This window comes from Alternaria alternata (genome assembly GCF_001642055.1).
Source record: "Alternaria alternata strain SRC1lrK2f unplaced genomic scaffold CC77scaffold_10, whole genome shotgun sequence".
NCBI classification, from domain to species: domain Eukaryota; kingdom Fungi; phylum Ascomycota; class Dothideomycetes; order Pleosporales; family Pleosporaceae; genus Alternaria; species Alternaria alternata.
In genome coordinates this window covers 127,645-141,709 of record NW_017306199.1, presented here as the reverse complement: position 1 = coordinate 141,709, position 14,065 = coordinate 127,645, and the positions used below count along the sequence as shown (strand labels likewise).

General features: G+C 50.3%; 7 protein-coding genes across 7 annotated transcripts; 2 read left to right on the top strand and 5 right to left on the bottom strand.

Annotated features, from left to right (window-relative positions):
• Nucleotides 1-37: 37 nt before the first annotated feature.
• Nucleotides 38-1,470, bottom strand: CC77DRAFT_1031010 (sarcosine oxidase-like protein; the record flags this gene model as incomplete). Its single annotated transcript, XM_018526627.1, has 4 exons — nt 38-229; nt 278-284; nt 378-630; nt 678-1,470. The coding sequence occupies 4 exons, from the start codon at nt 1,468-1,470 to the stop codon at nt 38-40; spliced, it is 1,245 nt and encodes a 414-aa protein (XP_018385958.1).
• A 389-nt stretch (nt 1,471-1,859) lies between these two features.
• CC77DRAFT_935744 (Di-copper centre-containing protein) lies at nt 1,860-2,943 on the bottom strand (the record flags this gene model as incomplete). Its single annotated transcript, XM_018534453.1, has 2 exons — nt 1,860-2,766; nt 2,828-2,943. The coding sequence occupies 2 exons, from the start codon at nt 2,941-2,943 to the stop codon at nt 1,860-1,862; spliced, it is 1,023 nt and encodes a 340-aa protein (XP_018385957.1).
• A 1,265-nt stretch (nt 2,944-4,208) lies between these two features.
• Nucleotides 4,209-6,022, top strand: CC77DRAFT_1094594 (hypothetical protein). The gene is made up of 4 exons (XM_018529748.1): nt 4,209-4,805; nt 4,867-4,989; nt 5,040-5,256; nt 5,312-6,022. The coding sequence occupies exons 1-4, from the start codon at nt 4,690-4,692 to the stop codon at nt 6,014-6,016; spliced, it is 1,161 nt and encodes a 386-aa protein (XP_018385956.1). The 5' UTR covers nt 4,209-4,689; the 3' UTR covers nt 6,017-6,022.
• Nucleotides 6,023-6,239: 217 nt separating this feature from the next.
• CC77DRAFT_1008594 (hypothetical protein) lies at nt 6,240-6,788 on the bottom strand (the record flags this gene model as incomplete). The annotated part of the gene is made up of 2 exons (XM_018523542.1): nt 6,240-6,473; nt 6,531-6,788. 2 exons carry the CDS (start codon nt 6,786-6,788, stop codon nt 6,240-6,242), a joined length of 492 nt encoding a protein of 163 aa, XP_018385955.1.
• A 724-nt stretch (nt 6,789-7,512) lies between these two features.
• Nucleotides 7,513-8,832, bottom strand: CC77DRAFT_67351 (hypothetical protein). The gene has a single exon (XM_018532706.1). The coding sequence runs from the start codon at nt 8,601-8,603 to the stop codon at nt 7,710-7,712; it is 894 nt and encodes a 297-aa protein (XP_018385954.1). The 5' UTR covers nt 8,604-8,832; the 3' UTR covers nt 7,513-7,709.
• An 819-nt stretch (nt 8,833-9,651) lies between these two features.
• CC77DRAFT_1061121 (HET-domain-containing protein) lies at nt 9,652-11,259 on the top strand (the record flags this gene model as incomplete). The annotated part of the gene is made up of 1 exon (XM_018528392.1): nt 9,652-11,259. One exon carries the CDS (start codon nt 9,652-9,654, stop codon nt 11,257-11,259), a length of 1,608 nt encoding a protein of 535 aa, XP_018385953.1.
• A 16-nt stretch (nt 11,260-11,275) lies between these two features.
• CC77DRAFT_64664 (hypothetical protein) lies at nt 11,276-13,720 on the bottom strand. Its single transcript, XM_018532611.1, has one exon. The coding sequence runs from the start codon at nt 13,296-13,298 to the stop codon at nt 11,292-11,294; it is 2,007 nt and encodes a 668-aa protein (XP_018385952.1). The 5' UTR covers nt 13,299-13,720; the 3' UTR covers nt 11,276-11,291.
• Between the last annotated feature and the right edge of the window lie 345 nt (nt 13,721-14,065).

Genomic DNA, 14,065 nt, shown 5'->3' with positions numbered 1-14,065 from the left:
TGTGAATCCCTGTCCCGACCTTGGCTTATCGAACCCCTCACAAATCACGCATCTCAATGTTTGGAAGCAAGTGTGAATGTGCACCGCCTCCGTTGTTTTCGCGATCCCATGCCCACCGCTTTGCAAGAGAAGGGTCCAGTGTGCCGTCCAGCATCGCGACAACATAGCGGCCGATTGTAGGCATAAATTTCCAACCATGAAACGAACCTCCTGTTGCGAGATACAGACCCTAGCAGTGTGGTTGTGGAGTGATGGTGAAGTCTTGGGTAGGGGTTACAGCATCCCTAGATGGGTTAGTCTGTCATATTGCGGAGAACGTGGTTGCACGGGAAGGACGGTCGTCATGGGGTGAAACGTTGGAAAGAGGTGCAACTTACCAGCAGACACGATATTCGTCAAACTTGACTTCTTTCCCTGGCTCGCCCAGTATACCGTCTTTAACGAGATCGAGACGTTTCTTTAGACCTTCGTTTGGTCGCCTTTGTGCCTGGTTAGGTTCACTCGGTGGAGAAGAGAACTCTTGGCCCGATGCCTCGTGTTTGATTGTGTTTTTGTAGGCTTCGTCTCTGCAAAATTTGACTGTATATGGCTCTTTCTCGGATAAAGGTGCTGTCAATGGCATTACCTCTCCTGGAAGTCGTCAGCATCATGCTATGTGAGAGTTCCAGGTGTCTTACCACGTGTGGGTGGGACCCCATGTACAGTCACTGGTGTTTTGGTATACTGTTGGCCGTTTTTTGGATCGAGGTTGACGATACCAGTGATCACGGCTCCAGCAACGAGGCGGCCGTTGACTTGCAATTCCTTTCTGCTAGGCGCACTGTCGGCGAGCAGTTTTGCTGTTCCTGCACCAGTGGCTAGGACGATGCGGTCTGCTGTAATGTTGGTACCATCCTTGGTCAGAACTCCAGTGCATCCGCCGTCAGTACCGAACGTCAAGACATCGATCTCCTTTGCAGTGTATTTGACACCAGAATTTATTGCTGCATCAGTATAAGCGGTAAGTGCTTTGGCAGCTTCAGCCCATCCGCTGTCTTCATTCACAAACACATCCTTGGCCTCCGAGAAGTCGGTATGCTCGAAAAAGGAACCGTACTCCTCCTTGAAGCGATCTGGGCTGACGATCTTTGCATTGACCTTCACACCGAGCTTCTTGTAGTTTTCCAATGTGTTTCTGCCCAGATCGGAATTGTTGATTTTGATTATGCCGCTCTGGTAATAGAACGGTTTGAAGAGTGGGTCTTCTCGCCATAACTGTATAGCCTCCAATGCTTTCTCCATGTAGAAGAGATCCCCATAGTCAGCACGGACGACTTTGTTCCAGTCCCAAGATGCGGCGAGTTGGCAGGGGTACGGTGTTCGGTCCACTAGATGTACGGAAGCTTCGGGGTATTTCTTGATCAAATGATAGGCAGTGGAAACACTAAATACTCCAGCCCCAATGATCAGATAAGATGGCTGTGAGCTCATTGCGTGTGGTGGTTCTGGAGGTCGTTGCCTAGCCCGATGTTGGTGGCTGAATGGGTGGAACGGGGCGAAGCGAGAGAGGTTTTGGTATGACGAAATCGAGGACTTGGCTATCTTGGATAAGGCAATCATGAGGCGGTCAACACGAACCTGAAGGCAACGCGGCATGAACTATAGGAGGCAACCACTGTGGGCGAGTCTGGCATCAATCGGATCGATCAAAATGCAGAGCCGTGGTCGGAAGATCTGGTAGCTGAGATCCACAAGCGCGAAGGTGCGCTAAATCTAGCGTAACTATCTTCATTCGACGACGTCTTCACTAGGGAGAAAGATAGACACGTGCGTATAAACATTAGGATTTATTAAGACGGATGCTAGATATATGCACCTTTCTAGTAGGTGTAGCACAGGGTGCTTCCCTGAGTATCCAACAAATCCTTAAGCTGAACGGTAGGCGCAAGCTTACCAAGGTCAACTTCAAAGTCAAGGGTGACATTTTTACCACTGTAGTCGAAAGGAATGATCGGGCCACCGACCTGGTGCAGGCGGGTTTTGAGATCCTTCTGCTGCCACATCCAGAAGATGTGGTCGATGTTACCATGGTGGAGGTAGAATACCGGCTCGCCGGGGCTGTTGTTCGCATCACCAGCCTGTCCGAGAGCACCTCCGACACCGAAGTGACCGCTTCCGTGGATGTTGGGAACGGCGAAGCTGGCCTCGCCTTCAACGGCCCTGGCAAAGCCAGTGTAGTCCTTCTGGGCGAGGACGTTGTTGACGAGCTTCTGATCGGCCCAGACGTTGATCAGAGTAGGGACAAAATCGCGCTTGAGACAGTGGGGAGTGGGGAAGTTGACTGAGAACTTGTCGGCTGTGAAAGGTCCATTTTGTACGCAGCCACCTCCTGTTCCGCCAACGATACCGAATGGGTTTGTCTCGTTAGTTGGCTCAACCTTGTTGCCGTTGCCACCGAATCCAGTGTCTGCTTGCCAGATCTCTGAGTCGAAGATGCGTGTTGAGGTGGGATTTTGAGGTTCAGCATCTAGAGACCAGTTCCAGTAGGGTTGAGCACCAGTGTAACCGCACTCTTCCCTAAGAGCCTTTTCATAGGTATAGATGAAATAGCGGTGCCAGAGGGTGAAGTGACCGACCCAGTGGATCTCGGGTGTCTGGCTGCTGTGCACGGCTTGGAAGTCGTCGAAACGGTTTATGGCTCCCTCGATGCCAGAGATGGCTGGCTTTGATGCTAGGCAGAGGACTGCATCAATATACGCTCTCTTCTGGGGAATAGAGAGTTGCTTCCTGCAGAAGGAAAATGGTCAGCACAGTCCGAGATGATGGTTCATTTGTATGATAGGCTTACCATTCTTTTCGTACAATGGGGTTCTTGCACGTCTTTGGTGCAGAGGCAGGGAGAGCCGCGGCTACTGCTGACGAAGCCAAGCAGAGCGAAGAAACAAGAATGGAAAGGTTGACCATTTTGGCGGCTAAGGATGAGGTTGGCAGCTTTGTGTTTCGGATTGATTGAAGGCGAAAGCTTATTGTCCCTGGCTGGTGATTGTGACTGTGGAAGGCATCAAGCTTTATGTGTGCCTCACTTCAGGCCTTATCATACCCACTTTACCCGTCTGAGCCTCATCGAAAGATGACCATGCAACTAAAGTCCGAGCCACGAAGGAATGAGTAACGAACGGAAATAAGTGTTGAGGCATTAGACCACTTGCCGTAGTATTTGGGGCGAGATCCGGGTCTGGAAAAAGCTTGTATGCATGGCGATTCAGGAGAGATGCGGTCGTGTGGCACAGCTGCATGGTCTTTCGAGGTGCCTTGGGTCCGAAGGATTGAGTTCGGGGATGCAACACGTGCGAAGCGCTTCGGTATGCATATTCCGGTAGACGCAGGCTTACCGGCGATTTTGGTAATAAGCCATGGCTTCTATGTGGCGCACATGCAACGGTAATTGGTCTGCGAGTATTCCATGCGCATGAAGCTAATTCGCATCGAAGTTTTCCTTGCATGCTTACCTGCGTATTCTGCTGTGCCACGGTGATGATATGACCAAACGCGTATTGATCTCCGTAGCAATAGCCTGCACAATTTTCGCATGGCTGGTGATTAGAGGATAGGATGATTTCGGATGATTGCGCCCGGTGGGCCGGTCTAGAGATTCCTGTAGGATTTACCTTGCATGGCTAAGAATGGATTGCTCGCGATCCTAGAGCATGGCATGTAAACATTACCTTTCATATGAGCTTCCTTCCTTCAGTCATCGTGAATAAAGCGTCGCAATGACCATGAAATCTGATTGGCCGGAATAAAACTCCCCCACACCGCTCTGGTGAGCAATGCAGAAGGTGAGGCTGTGAGATATTTGTCGTGGGGACGGGAGAGCTTGCGGGACAGGTTGACCCGCTTTCGCGCCAAGATCCTGCTCGTTTCTGGGCCGTGTCTAACGCGTTCCTGATGGTCTAAACCAGCGATTGACGGGAAAACACAGGGTCAACTGTGGCGAATAGGATGAGATGGGAGGAGAGGCAAACACGGCACATAGCTCCTGCGGGATCATGGCGCAGTGGACACCGGAGCGTTCCTTCATTGCGGAGCTGTCGGTTTACCGAATTTGCGTTCATCGTGTGTGCGCATGACCGCGAAGCCATACCTAGGTACTCTGATTTCAAGCATCCTATGATATGGTGACGCGATAATTCACATAGAACTAACGACTCGAGACTTCGAAGAAATTTCTCCTATGTTCGCGCAAAAGATCGAGTCTAGGAGCTGGCTTTGTCCGTCTGGGTGCCGGCTCGGCTGGGGAACGGGGGAGTTGTCGAGCCGTCCAGGCGATAACCGAGGGAAACTAGACTACTCAAAGCGAAGAGCCGCACCAACTCCAACACTTCGCGACCCAACCAGGACGACTGCACCGAACGCGCGAATCCTTCGCCCTTCCTCAGCGTTTAGCCCGTGTTGGTTATCCAATGATGGCTCGGAGATGCCAGCCGTCCCCAGGAGACTTTACCCACGCATTTGCGGTCCTGTTGGACACACGGCAGGATAATAACAAGAAGGATTCACAAGATGAAGCTGCCCAAAGTGCTGGATCATGATGCTATGCGGCGCGGAGGGTCAAGCTTCAAGGAGGAGCAAGAATCATTCATAGCCAAGAGGTTGCCATGATCTCTTTGTGAATCCCTTGTGATCCTGATGTGAGTGTATTCCGACAGTATGACAAGCAGCACGGGTGGCTATGGTATCACCTGGGACAATGGTTCGCGACAGCCTATGTTTCTGATCGTCACTGGAGTTCTCCTATTCTTCTCGACAATCGCTGTAGCGCTAAGGTACGACCTTTCGAAACCTTGATCTGTTTACTCACCGCAAGACTTGCTCACTATCTGCTAGGCTGTACTGTCGCCTCACCTTCATACGATATGTAGGATTAGACGACAAGTTCATGATTTGTGCATGGGTGGTCGCCATCTCACTCGGTATTCAGAATGGTTTTCTTGTCAGCTGGGGAACTGGGTATGTATACATGTGGTAGAAAGACTGACAGCGACTGACGGAAGACGAAGGCGACACAATGCCGATTTAGATCATTCGATCATTATGGTCCCTACGTTCAAACACTGGTATGCATATCAGCTAGTTTACCCTTGGGCGTTGTTATTCGTCAAAGCTAGCATACTGGCACTCTACTACCGGATCTTCACGCAAACGAATTTTCGCTACGCTGTATACGCCGTTAGTGTGTTCGTCACTGTTCAGACCATCGTAGTCACTTTCGTCAACGTATGTCATACGCGAAACCCCAGCATTCCCTCGAGCTCGAAGCTGACTGATCCAGGCTTTCGAATGCGGCGCGAAAGAGCCATGGAGAGCATGGGTCCCTACCTTTCCCAAAGGATGCAACGACCTTCCTAAGACGTATTTCTCAATGGCCTCTGTCAATATCCTCACAGACATTTTCATCCTAGCCCTGCCAATGCGAGCTTTTGGGCAGCTAAAACTCCAACGAACAAAGCGTATTGCGCTCTTCGGTGTCTTCATGGTCGGAGGTATAGCAGTCATCGCGTCTATTGTCCGTCTCTACGCCCTCTGGGTATACGCTGTAACAGACGACCCACCTTACGACGACATATTTATCCTCCTTCTCTCCCAAATCGAGATAAACGCTGCTATAATATCCGCTTCAGCACCCGCCCTCCGCCCACTCCTCAACAAAGCCTTTACTTCGTCCTCGCATGACCGCTCCGGCCCAGGCTACCCAGCTTCTTACGGACATGGCGGCCAAAACAGCAAGATGTTTAGTCGCACAGCTAGAACACGTTCGAACGGACAAATGGAGCTCTACTCGTTCGGTGGGGGCAACAGGACTAGCAAGGTACCAGTAGGCGGTACGCGCAATACGAGTGAGGAATCGATATTAGGTGTGGACGGTATTACAAAGACGGTGGACATGACAATCGAAGAAGACTACGTGAGGGAATCTGTACATGGGAAGAGCGGAGAGACGCAGGGGTATGATGGTGTTAGACGTAGCGATGTATGATCAGAGTAGACAAGAAACCTTAATGATTTTGCAAACATGACTAGAAGAGGTCAGCAAGTTCGCGTGTTGATGAAAAGCCGTCTCTAGTTCTCCCCAAGCACCCTCTCGAATACTTCCGTTACTTGCACCTCAAGCTCATCCGCCTCCTTCCATAGCCCTTGATTCCTGTACGTCGATGCCAGGCTGCCTATGCTGGCCAGCGTGTAGAATCGCATTAGTCCCCTTAGACTAGTCTGAAAATATTCTCTTCGAAGGCGTGGCCTTCCGAAGCAAACGCCTCGCCTTTCATGAAACCTTCAAGGTAACATTCTCCTACAAACGTGTAGAAACTTGGGGAATCTGTCGGTCTAAGTAAAAATGGCACTGCTCCTCCATACAATATCACTACTAGATCACCTCTGCGTGCCGGCGCAGGGCATAGCCCTTTCCCTCCGCTTTCTGTTTCGAATACGCATTCCTGGATGCATGGTAGCATGACTGGATCTTGCAGGTCCTTGTCCAAATGTATTCTTACATGTGGACGTAAGTACTCATCAAGCAACTCAGCCCAGGAGATATCAAGTGCTTCTTTGGGAGCCCCTGTAGAGTTATTCCACGTCAATTGATGACCTGTGGGATCGAATACTCGTAAGTAAGCCTTGAGCATATCGCGTGATCGAGCTAAGACCGAGTCTGATAACAAGACCGGCGCAAATAAGGCGATTGAGCTGATCTGAATCCCTTTGAATGCAGGAATAGACCATTCGATGTCGTCTCGATTCTCAATAGTCATGTCGACTTGATGATTGCCACATGCGCTGTAATCAGCTGTTTCACCTAATGCAAGTGTTCCGCGCTCCCAACGGCTATTTCCATCAGTCCATAGAGTTCATGACGGCCGACGCGGAGTACCAAGCCAGCTATTTGAGTGCGTATCGTGCGAGGCGACATCAGAAAGGTCCATCTAGGTTCGATGACGCAATGTATGAACCGCTGAAAGGATCCTCAAAGAGTGATTCTGTTTGATCCACCATATGGTGAAATTGGTATAAACTTGCTCAACGGTCTTTGCGTAATCAGGCCTCAATAGTTCATCCAGTTCTGCAATGCGATATGTCTCCCGACCGAAAATCAACAGCGCAAATATGCGATCTCGCGGATCTGTTGCCTTCATGTCTAAGCCTTTTATCACAATCGAAAGTATGTCCAGACGGGGTCCAGCTGCAACGTGGTGTGGAGTATGCCTGTCTCTGGTAACATTTAAAAGCTCTGTCCATAACACTGGCATCGACCAATTCCTTCGTGACGGGAAGTTATGAAACAGGCAGATGTCGGCCTGAACAACCAACCACCATGGCAGCTTTAAGTGACCGCAAAGAACGGATATAGGGCCATACTTGTCGTTATCCTGATTCAAACGAGATGATAACGTATTCCACACCTCTTGGACTACCCAGACACGCTTGAACCAGGGCCGAAGAAAGACTCGATCGTGCCAGAGACCGGCATTACCATGCGATTCAGCCGGATTCTTTTCGGATGTTGTAGCAATGGTCTGCCAAACAGCCAAATCGCTTTGCGTATGAAAGTGGTCGTCCTCTAGTTCACCCAGCCAGACCGATAACGATTTCGCAGAAGCGTATATCTCACCCATAAGCGCAACTTGGTGTCTCCTTTCTTCTGGGTCGAGTTGGTTGATACACAGTAAGTCTATTCAAAATGTGCGAGTCTGATCAGGTTGTCTCAAACGTTTTAGTGCATTTCGTAAGTCCGTGCCAATTTGAACTTCTCTTGGAGGAGACTCTTCAGAGCTCCTTAAAAAGATAGAACTTGTACTCAGACGGTCTCCCCAGCAGTATGAGAGCGTCTCATACTGGTCATGATTTGGGCCCCCCAGATTGGTATATTTCAATGTCAAATGCGGCGGCTCCTCTTCATCTAAGCCGGAGTGATTGTTACTTGGCTCGATGTTGACCAAACGGATTTCCTTTGACGCAATCTGCAGTGGCCTGCATGCTTCGCAGGTGTTCGTTGCATGTACAGCTCCTGAATGTGATCTCTCTGGGAATAGCTCGATCCAGATTTCAATGCGAGCTTCAACTATGTTGTTGACCCAAGCTAGAAACTCAGCTCTGGGCACGGTCTGAATAATGTCACCAGCCTGGAGTGCAGCCAACCACTTCGAAGGAGTGATCCCGGAATGAGAGGCAGGGGCTTCTTTGTGTTCTTCGCTGAGTAGCCAATACTTGTCATCGCGAAAATCCCAGCAGACGACATGTTTCTTGGGCTCAGAAGACGCCCTTACATTTTGAGTCGTGACCTCGCGTGGAATCCGATCTCGACCTGTGCTGACGACAACCCGCACTTCGAAGTAGGTCCACGTATCTTTGTATGTACCGTTCAACTCAGGGCGGAAAGTAGCCCATCCCTGATCGTGCGATATCGTAGTGAATACGGCTCTACGGACAACTACACGGTTACCAGGAATATAGGGGACGCTCAAAAAGATATATGGCCGCTGAGGGCAATCTTTACATACAGCTTTGTGAGTTGTATGGAAAGCGGTGAAATACTGCCACTCTGACAAACTGTCATACTGTGAAGCCATTACCCGGTGGAAACACCGTAGAGGATGCCGAGATGACAGCAGAGAGTGGGATTTGTCGAATGGAAGGTCTGTAGCTTCACTTAATATTCTCGTTATGTTTTTCGAGTTCTTCTGGAATTATTGAGCAAACAACGTCCGTCCTGGAGTACCGTTTGTGCAGGGTAAACGGATACTTGATAGAGCAAGAGAATGAAGATCAGAAGATGCTGTCAGCCAGGCTGAGGTAGCTGAGATAACATTTAGTTTAAGTATATGTGCCTGGGTAGTTGCCTACATAGGTTGTACTGCGCCACATTGCGGGGTTTGCAGCCAGCCTCGTCAGCTGAACTTGTTCAGCTTTTCCTACCTACCCACTTTGCAAGACGACGAACAGTACACTCTACTACGGCCAAACTCCTTCAAAGGGCCATGTGACTTGGAAGGGTGGCATCCGCATATATCGAATACTTCCAGTTCATTGTCGCCTGGAAAAGAAAAAGTCGATACGGCGATGTCTAACGGCAATGATCATATGGACGCGGCGACATCTTCTTACGAGAGATGTAATGCAGGGCCATCTAATGATGAAACTTATACGACAACATCTTCACGAAGTCCCTCAGAGTTGTTGTAAAGCGACATGGACCCTGTAGCCAGCCGCGCTAATTTTGTGCAGATCCGTTGCTAAGAGACATTATCCAAGATCTAGCGAGGACAAAATCGCTGAACAGGCGGAAATACTCGCTTCGAAGTCTGATACCGAGTATGGTTTGGCCAAAATCAGTTGTGAGGCATGTTATCTCCGACGATCCTTTGATAACTCCGTGCGCTGGTTTTCCGTTACATCTTTGAGCAAAGATTGTGACTTATGCGGTATCCTACGCAAATGTCAGCAACACTTCGCCAATGGTTGCGATGCCATTGAGCTTCATGCTCGCGGGTCTTCGAACAATCTCCAGATCTGTTTTCCAAAGTCGGACTGTGAATCGAATCATGTTCAGTTGTACTGCAAAGGTTTGTCTTGCACCTTGGTATAGAAAAGTGTCTAATTCTGGCAACAGAATCGTGTATGCCTCAGACGCCTTTCCGATATGCAGAAGACGTTCATGAATTTGCCGAGTCGGAAGCCTCGATGAGTGTCATGAAGAAATGGATCAGTGACTGCTGTACGTTCCATCAGCATGCTTCACCAAAACGCAATTCAAATCCCACGCGCCTGATAAAGCTGGGACGTTACGAAGATGACGGTGCTCGACTATACTCTCCGAAACATCCGGTGGTATTCACCGCACTCTCTTACCGTTGGGGACTGGGCAAGCAGTCCGGAACGACGAAAGATAATGTTACCAAACGTTACCAAGAGCTGAACACGTCAGACTTCCCAAAGACTCTCCAGGATGCTATTCACATCACTAGGAGACTGGGTCTGGAATACATCTGGATTGATCGTGTCTGCATCATTCAAGACGACAAAGAAGACTGGGCAAACGAGGCATCTCTTATGGCCGGTATATACGCAAGTGCGTATGTCGTCTTGTCAGCGACAGCCACCGAAGACTGTGAAAATGGCTTTTTACACAAAAGACAGAAGCCCCTTCTTATTCGATACGCGCAACACGGCCAGAGATCTCAAAAAGTATATGCAAGACGAATCGAAAGCCACCTCTGTCACCGTATGAAGCCGAGGACCGATTATATATTGCACGGACGGGGCTGGTGTATGCAAGAAAGGTTTCTAGCCCGTCGAATCATCCACTTTCTGCCGGATGAGATCCTATTTGAGTGCCAGGCTAGAAGAGAATGCGAGTGTGGCGCTGCTAGCAATGAAGACGGAGACGAATTCTCACAGCACGGAGGATCCCCAGAGTACGGAGGATACAGCAACTTTGCAAGAATGCAAGCTGCTAAGAGTATGGAAGAACGAGAACTTACAATAAACTGGGCGAGGATCGTGGACCGATACAGCCGGATGAAGCTCACGTATGGGAAAGATTCCCTTCCCGCGCTTTCAGGTATAGCAGCATGCGTGCAACATCTGGACCCTGGAAAATACATTGCAGGCCTTTGGGAGAAAGATATCGCGATTCAACTTGGATGGTTTATCTACCCGAAAGATGATCTGACGAGACGTTGGGAAGACCCGAAGGATATCAACATTCTGGGTCCCACATTCTCCTGGAGCTCACACGCGATAAGTCCTGTTCGATATGCGTACTACCATACAGCTCGATCTTTCTGTGCTTTGGAAAGCTTCAACATCGAGCTAGCTACATCCAATCCTTACGGTCAAGTTCGCGATGCAACCATCTGTCTCAGCGGATGGTCAGTATCCAGATACGATATGATTACATTGTTCAGGACGCCTGTCGTTGGCTTTTACGACCCGTGTGTATATTTCGACTTTGGCCTTCAATTTGAGTTTGATCGGCATAAGAAGTCTTTGCCAAGGGATAAGATGATAGAAGAGCTGGAAAACACCATAGGGTGGGAATCTGTCATGTGTTTTGGGTTGTATGAGTACCATAATCCTATAATGAACACGGATCAAGTCGACGCTCTTTTAGTGCAGCCCAGTAAGACAGAGGTGGGAAAGTACGTCAGGATTGGAGTTGTTCTGAACTTGAAAAAGTCTTGGTTCAAGAAGACAGCGGTAGCAAGAACGATTAATCTAGTCTAGGTAGTCAGTAGTAACATCATTCAAATCTCATCCTAAACCCCTCTTCCTGCTCCTCTCCCCCTGCCTCCTCTTCCACGCCCACGACCACCACCCGTCCTCGGTCCACGCGGCGCCTCCCTTCTTGGTACAACCTCACCTCTAGCCCATCTCTCCCCCTCGTCCCTGAGATCAATCCAGCGCTCATCCAACCCTTTAGCCTTCGCCGCATCACGACGTTCCTCCCGCACCGCGCTATCCGTAACACCGTCTTGCACCAACAGCTGCATGCCGATCCCCTCTTCAGTACCTTGTTCATACATGCCCAGATTCAACGCGCCGCCATCTGGGTTGTAAGATGCGCGGACATCAACCGCAGTCTTGTTGTGGCGTTGGATGAGGGAGTGCGACATCATAGGATCTGGGTGCACATCCGCGATGCCGTGGAACGTAAGAGACTCAACCGCGCCTTCGAGACCAGCGTATAGATTCTGCGATGTAGATGACGGGATAGAGAGACTGTACACGGGGGAATCTTCTCGCACGCGCGAGTAATCTTGCCGGTATGCAGTACGTGGAGGTGGTGTACGGGGGTTGAGGTAAAGGTTCCAACCACCGCTCTTTATAGGGACATGTTTCTTGGTCTCATTGACTATGACATTGGTCGCTGAATCCGAAGATGTCGTCTTTCCTTTCGGACTGGGCTTGTTTCTGGATATAGACATGCTGTGGTAAGCATGAGATCCAGAGAAGCGCACGTCGAATACTTTGATCATGCTGTGGAGAGCTACACCTGCGACAATACGCTCTAGACCCTGCGCAGCCAGGGAATAGATCGGCGAGTCGTTTGTTGGGTCCCAGAAGATCTGCTCGAAACCGCGAGGTGAACGCATGTCGTGGAGTCTAATGATGCCGTCGTAGCCGCCGGAGAGGAAAGTGTGGCCTGCTTCCGATGCGCCTTGTGCTGTACTCGGCATTGGCAATATGGGGTATATCGAAGTCGGACGTGAATGTGCATGGAGTGCATGAGCGACATCGAATCGACGGAGGGGTGTGGGATTTAGGCCATCGGGACCGATGTTGTAGACTTCGATGGGCTCGGTGTGCGGTCCCCAGCCTACAGCGACTGTGTCGGAAGAAAGGAACTCACATGACCATAGTCTACCAAACGATGCGCCATCGGATGTTGTTTTTACTTCCGAAGAGGGCCTGATGGCTTCATCCGAAGAGTTGTCGCGGTCGATGGGATAGAGCGCTAGTGAGGAGTCCGCAAGAGCGGTGGCCAGCATGGGCGAGCTCGAAGATGACACTGACAGATCATTGATGCCACGCCGATTGGTGTCATATTGCTGCACCTTGGTTTCAGCAAGGTCAGGGCTGACACTAAGCAACGAAAGCTGGCCCGATGCGGTTCCGAAAACAATTTCCTCAAACGCCAAATCTCTCTGATGCGGTCGGAGCAACTTCATCTTGGTGATGTCGTCGCGACCCTCAAAGCTGTCCGGGATCTTATACGTGAACCACGTATTTAAGTGCTTAAAAGCGTTGTACGCCCACGTCTGATCAGATGTCGGATCAAGGCCCTCTTCGCGTTTTCTTATCTTCTCAATATCCGCGCCCGTTTCTTTAGTCCGTAAAACAACCTGCGTACCAGCAGACCATGCCAGTACTTCTCTTCGTTCTCCCCACGATCCATACATCTCTTCATAGCTGTCGATGCTAGGTTGATACCCCATTGTCTGACCTTGCGGCCCCTTCCATCTTTCGGCTTGCCAAGTATTCATGCTCATCGTCTTCTCCGTTGGTTCCAGGTATCTTGCGATTAGGCCTCTTCGATCCCAGTTCCGGCATAGTGTTGTTAGACCGTGGACGGCGTTGTAGGCATCCGGATCCAATCCACCAACGCCGAAGCGGCCTTTGAGAAGAGCTTTCCATCCATCGAGCTTTGCAAATTCTCTCAACCGGCGGCTTACTAGAGATAGGTAGAGTAGGTCTCGTGGCCGTTCAAGATGGCTGGTTATCAGCGAGAGTATCTCGTTTGGCAGCGTATCGAGGGCTGCCATTTTGTTATGATCGTCTTTCCTAGGCTATGACAGTGGCATAGAGGGTTCAGATATTTGAAATGTTTGTTGTACAGATTTCGAAACCCAAAGTGACTGTGTGGCGTTTATAGGGCACATGTTTGCGGGTGAGGAAAACTGAACGTCCCAAACGATGACGACAGAGTTCTCGCTTGGTGGCCTGGGGCTTTTGCACTAGCCACATCAACTGGAGGGAGTCATCCGTCATAGCAAAGACGAGGCCACCCTCTGTGACTCTTCCTCGTATACGCCTAGACAATGTAAGCTCGACTCACAGTTATCATGCAGCTAGGAGAGAAATGTTGTCGTACCTGATATCGAACCGCGCCGCTCAGCTCACGCGCCCCCCAATTAGCCGGCCTCTTCCACGCGGAACCGCCACGCTACTCGGTCGCTGTCGTTCCCCTGCATCGAAACGCGCTATCGCGCCGTTGAGATCACCGTGACCGACAGCTTGTTTTTCTGTTTCCACGATGAGGCTGAGCCGCTGTTCTTGGGTTCATCTCGCTATCAGCCCGCCTTGCTGATCGCGGTGCAACTCGACCAAGACCGCCCCATCGCGCCCCAAGCTCGCGGAATCTTCTCGGTAGTCCTTTCGGGTCATCCCTATAACCCCTCAACACCCGCGGACCTGGTGCTGATAATCCTCGCGTTCCCACCTGTGACAATCATCCGCAAGTGCCAACCTTAATCCTGGCCGTTTCTGGCTAAATGCGCGGGGTGTCGCGCGCGTTGGCCGTTGATTTCGA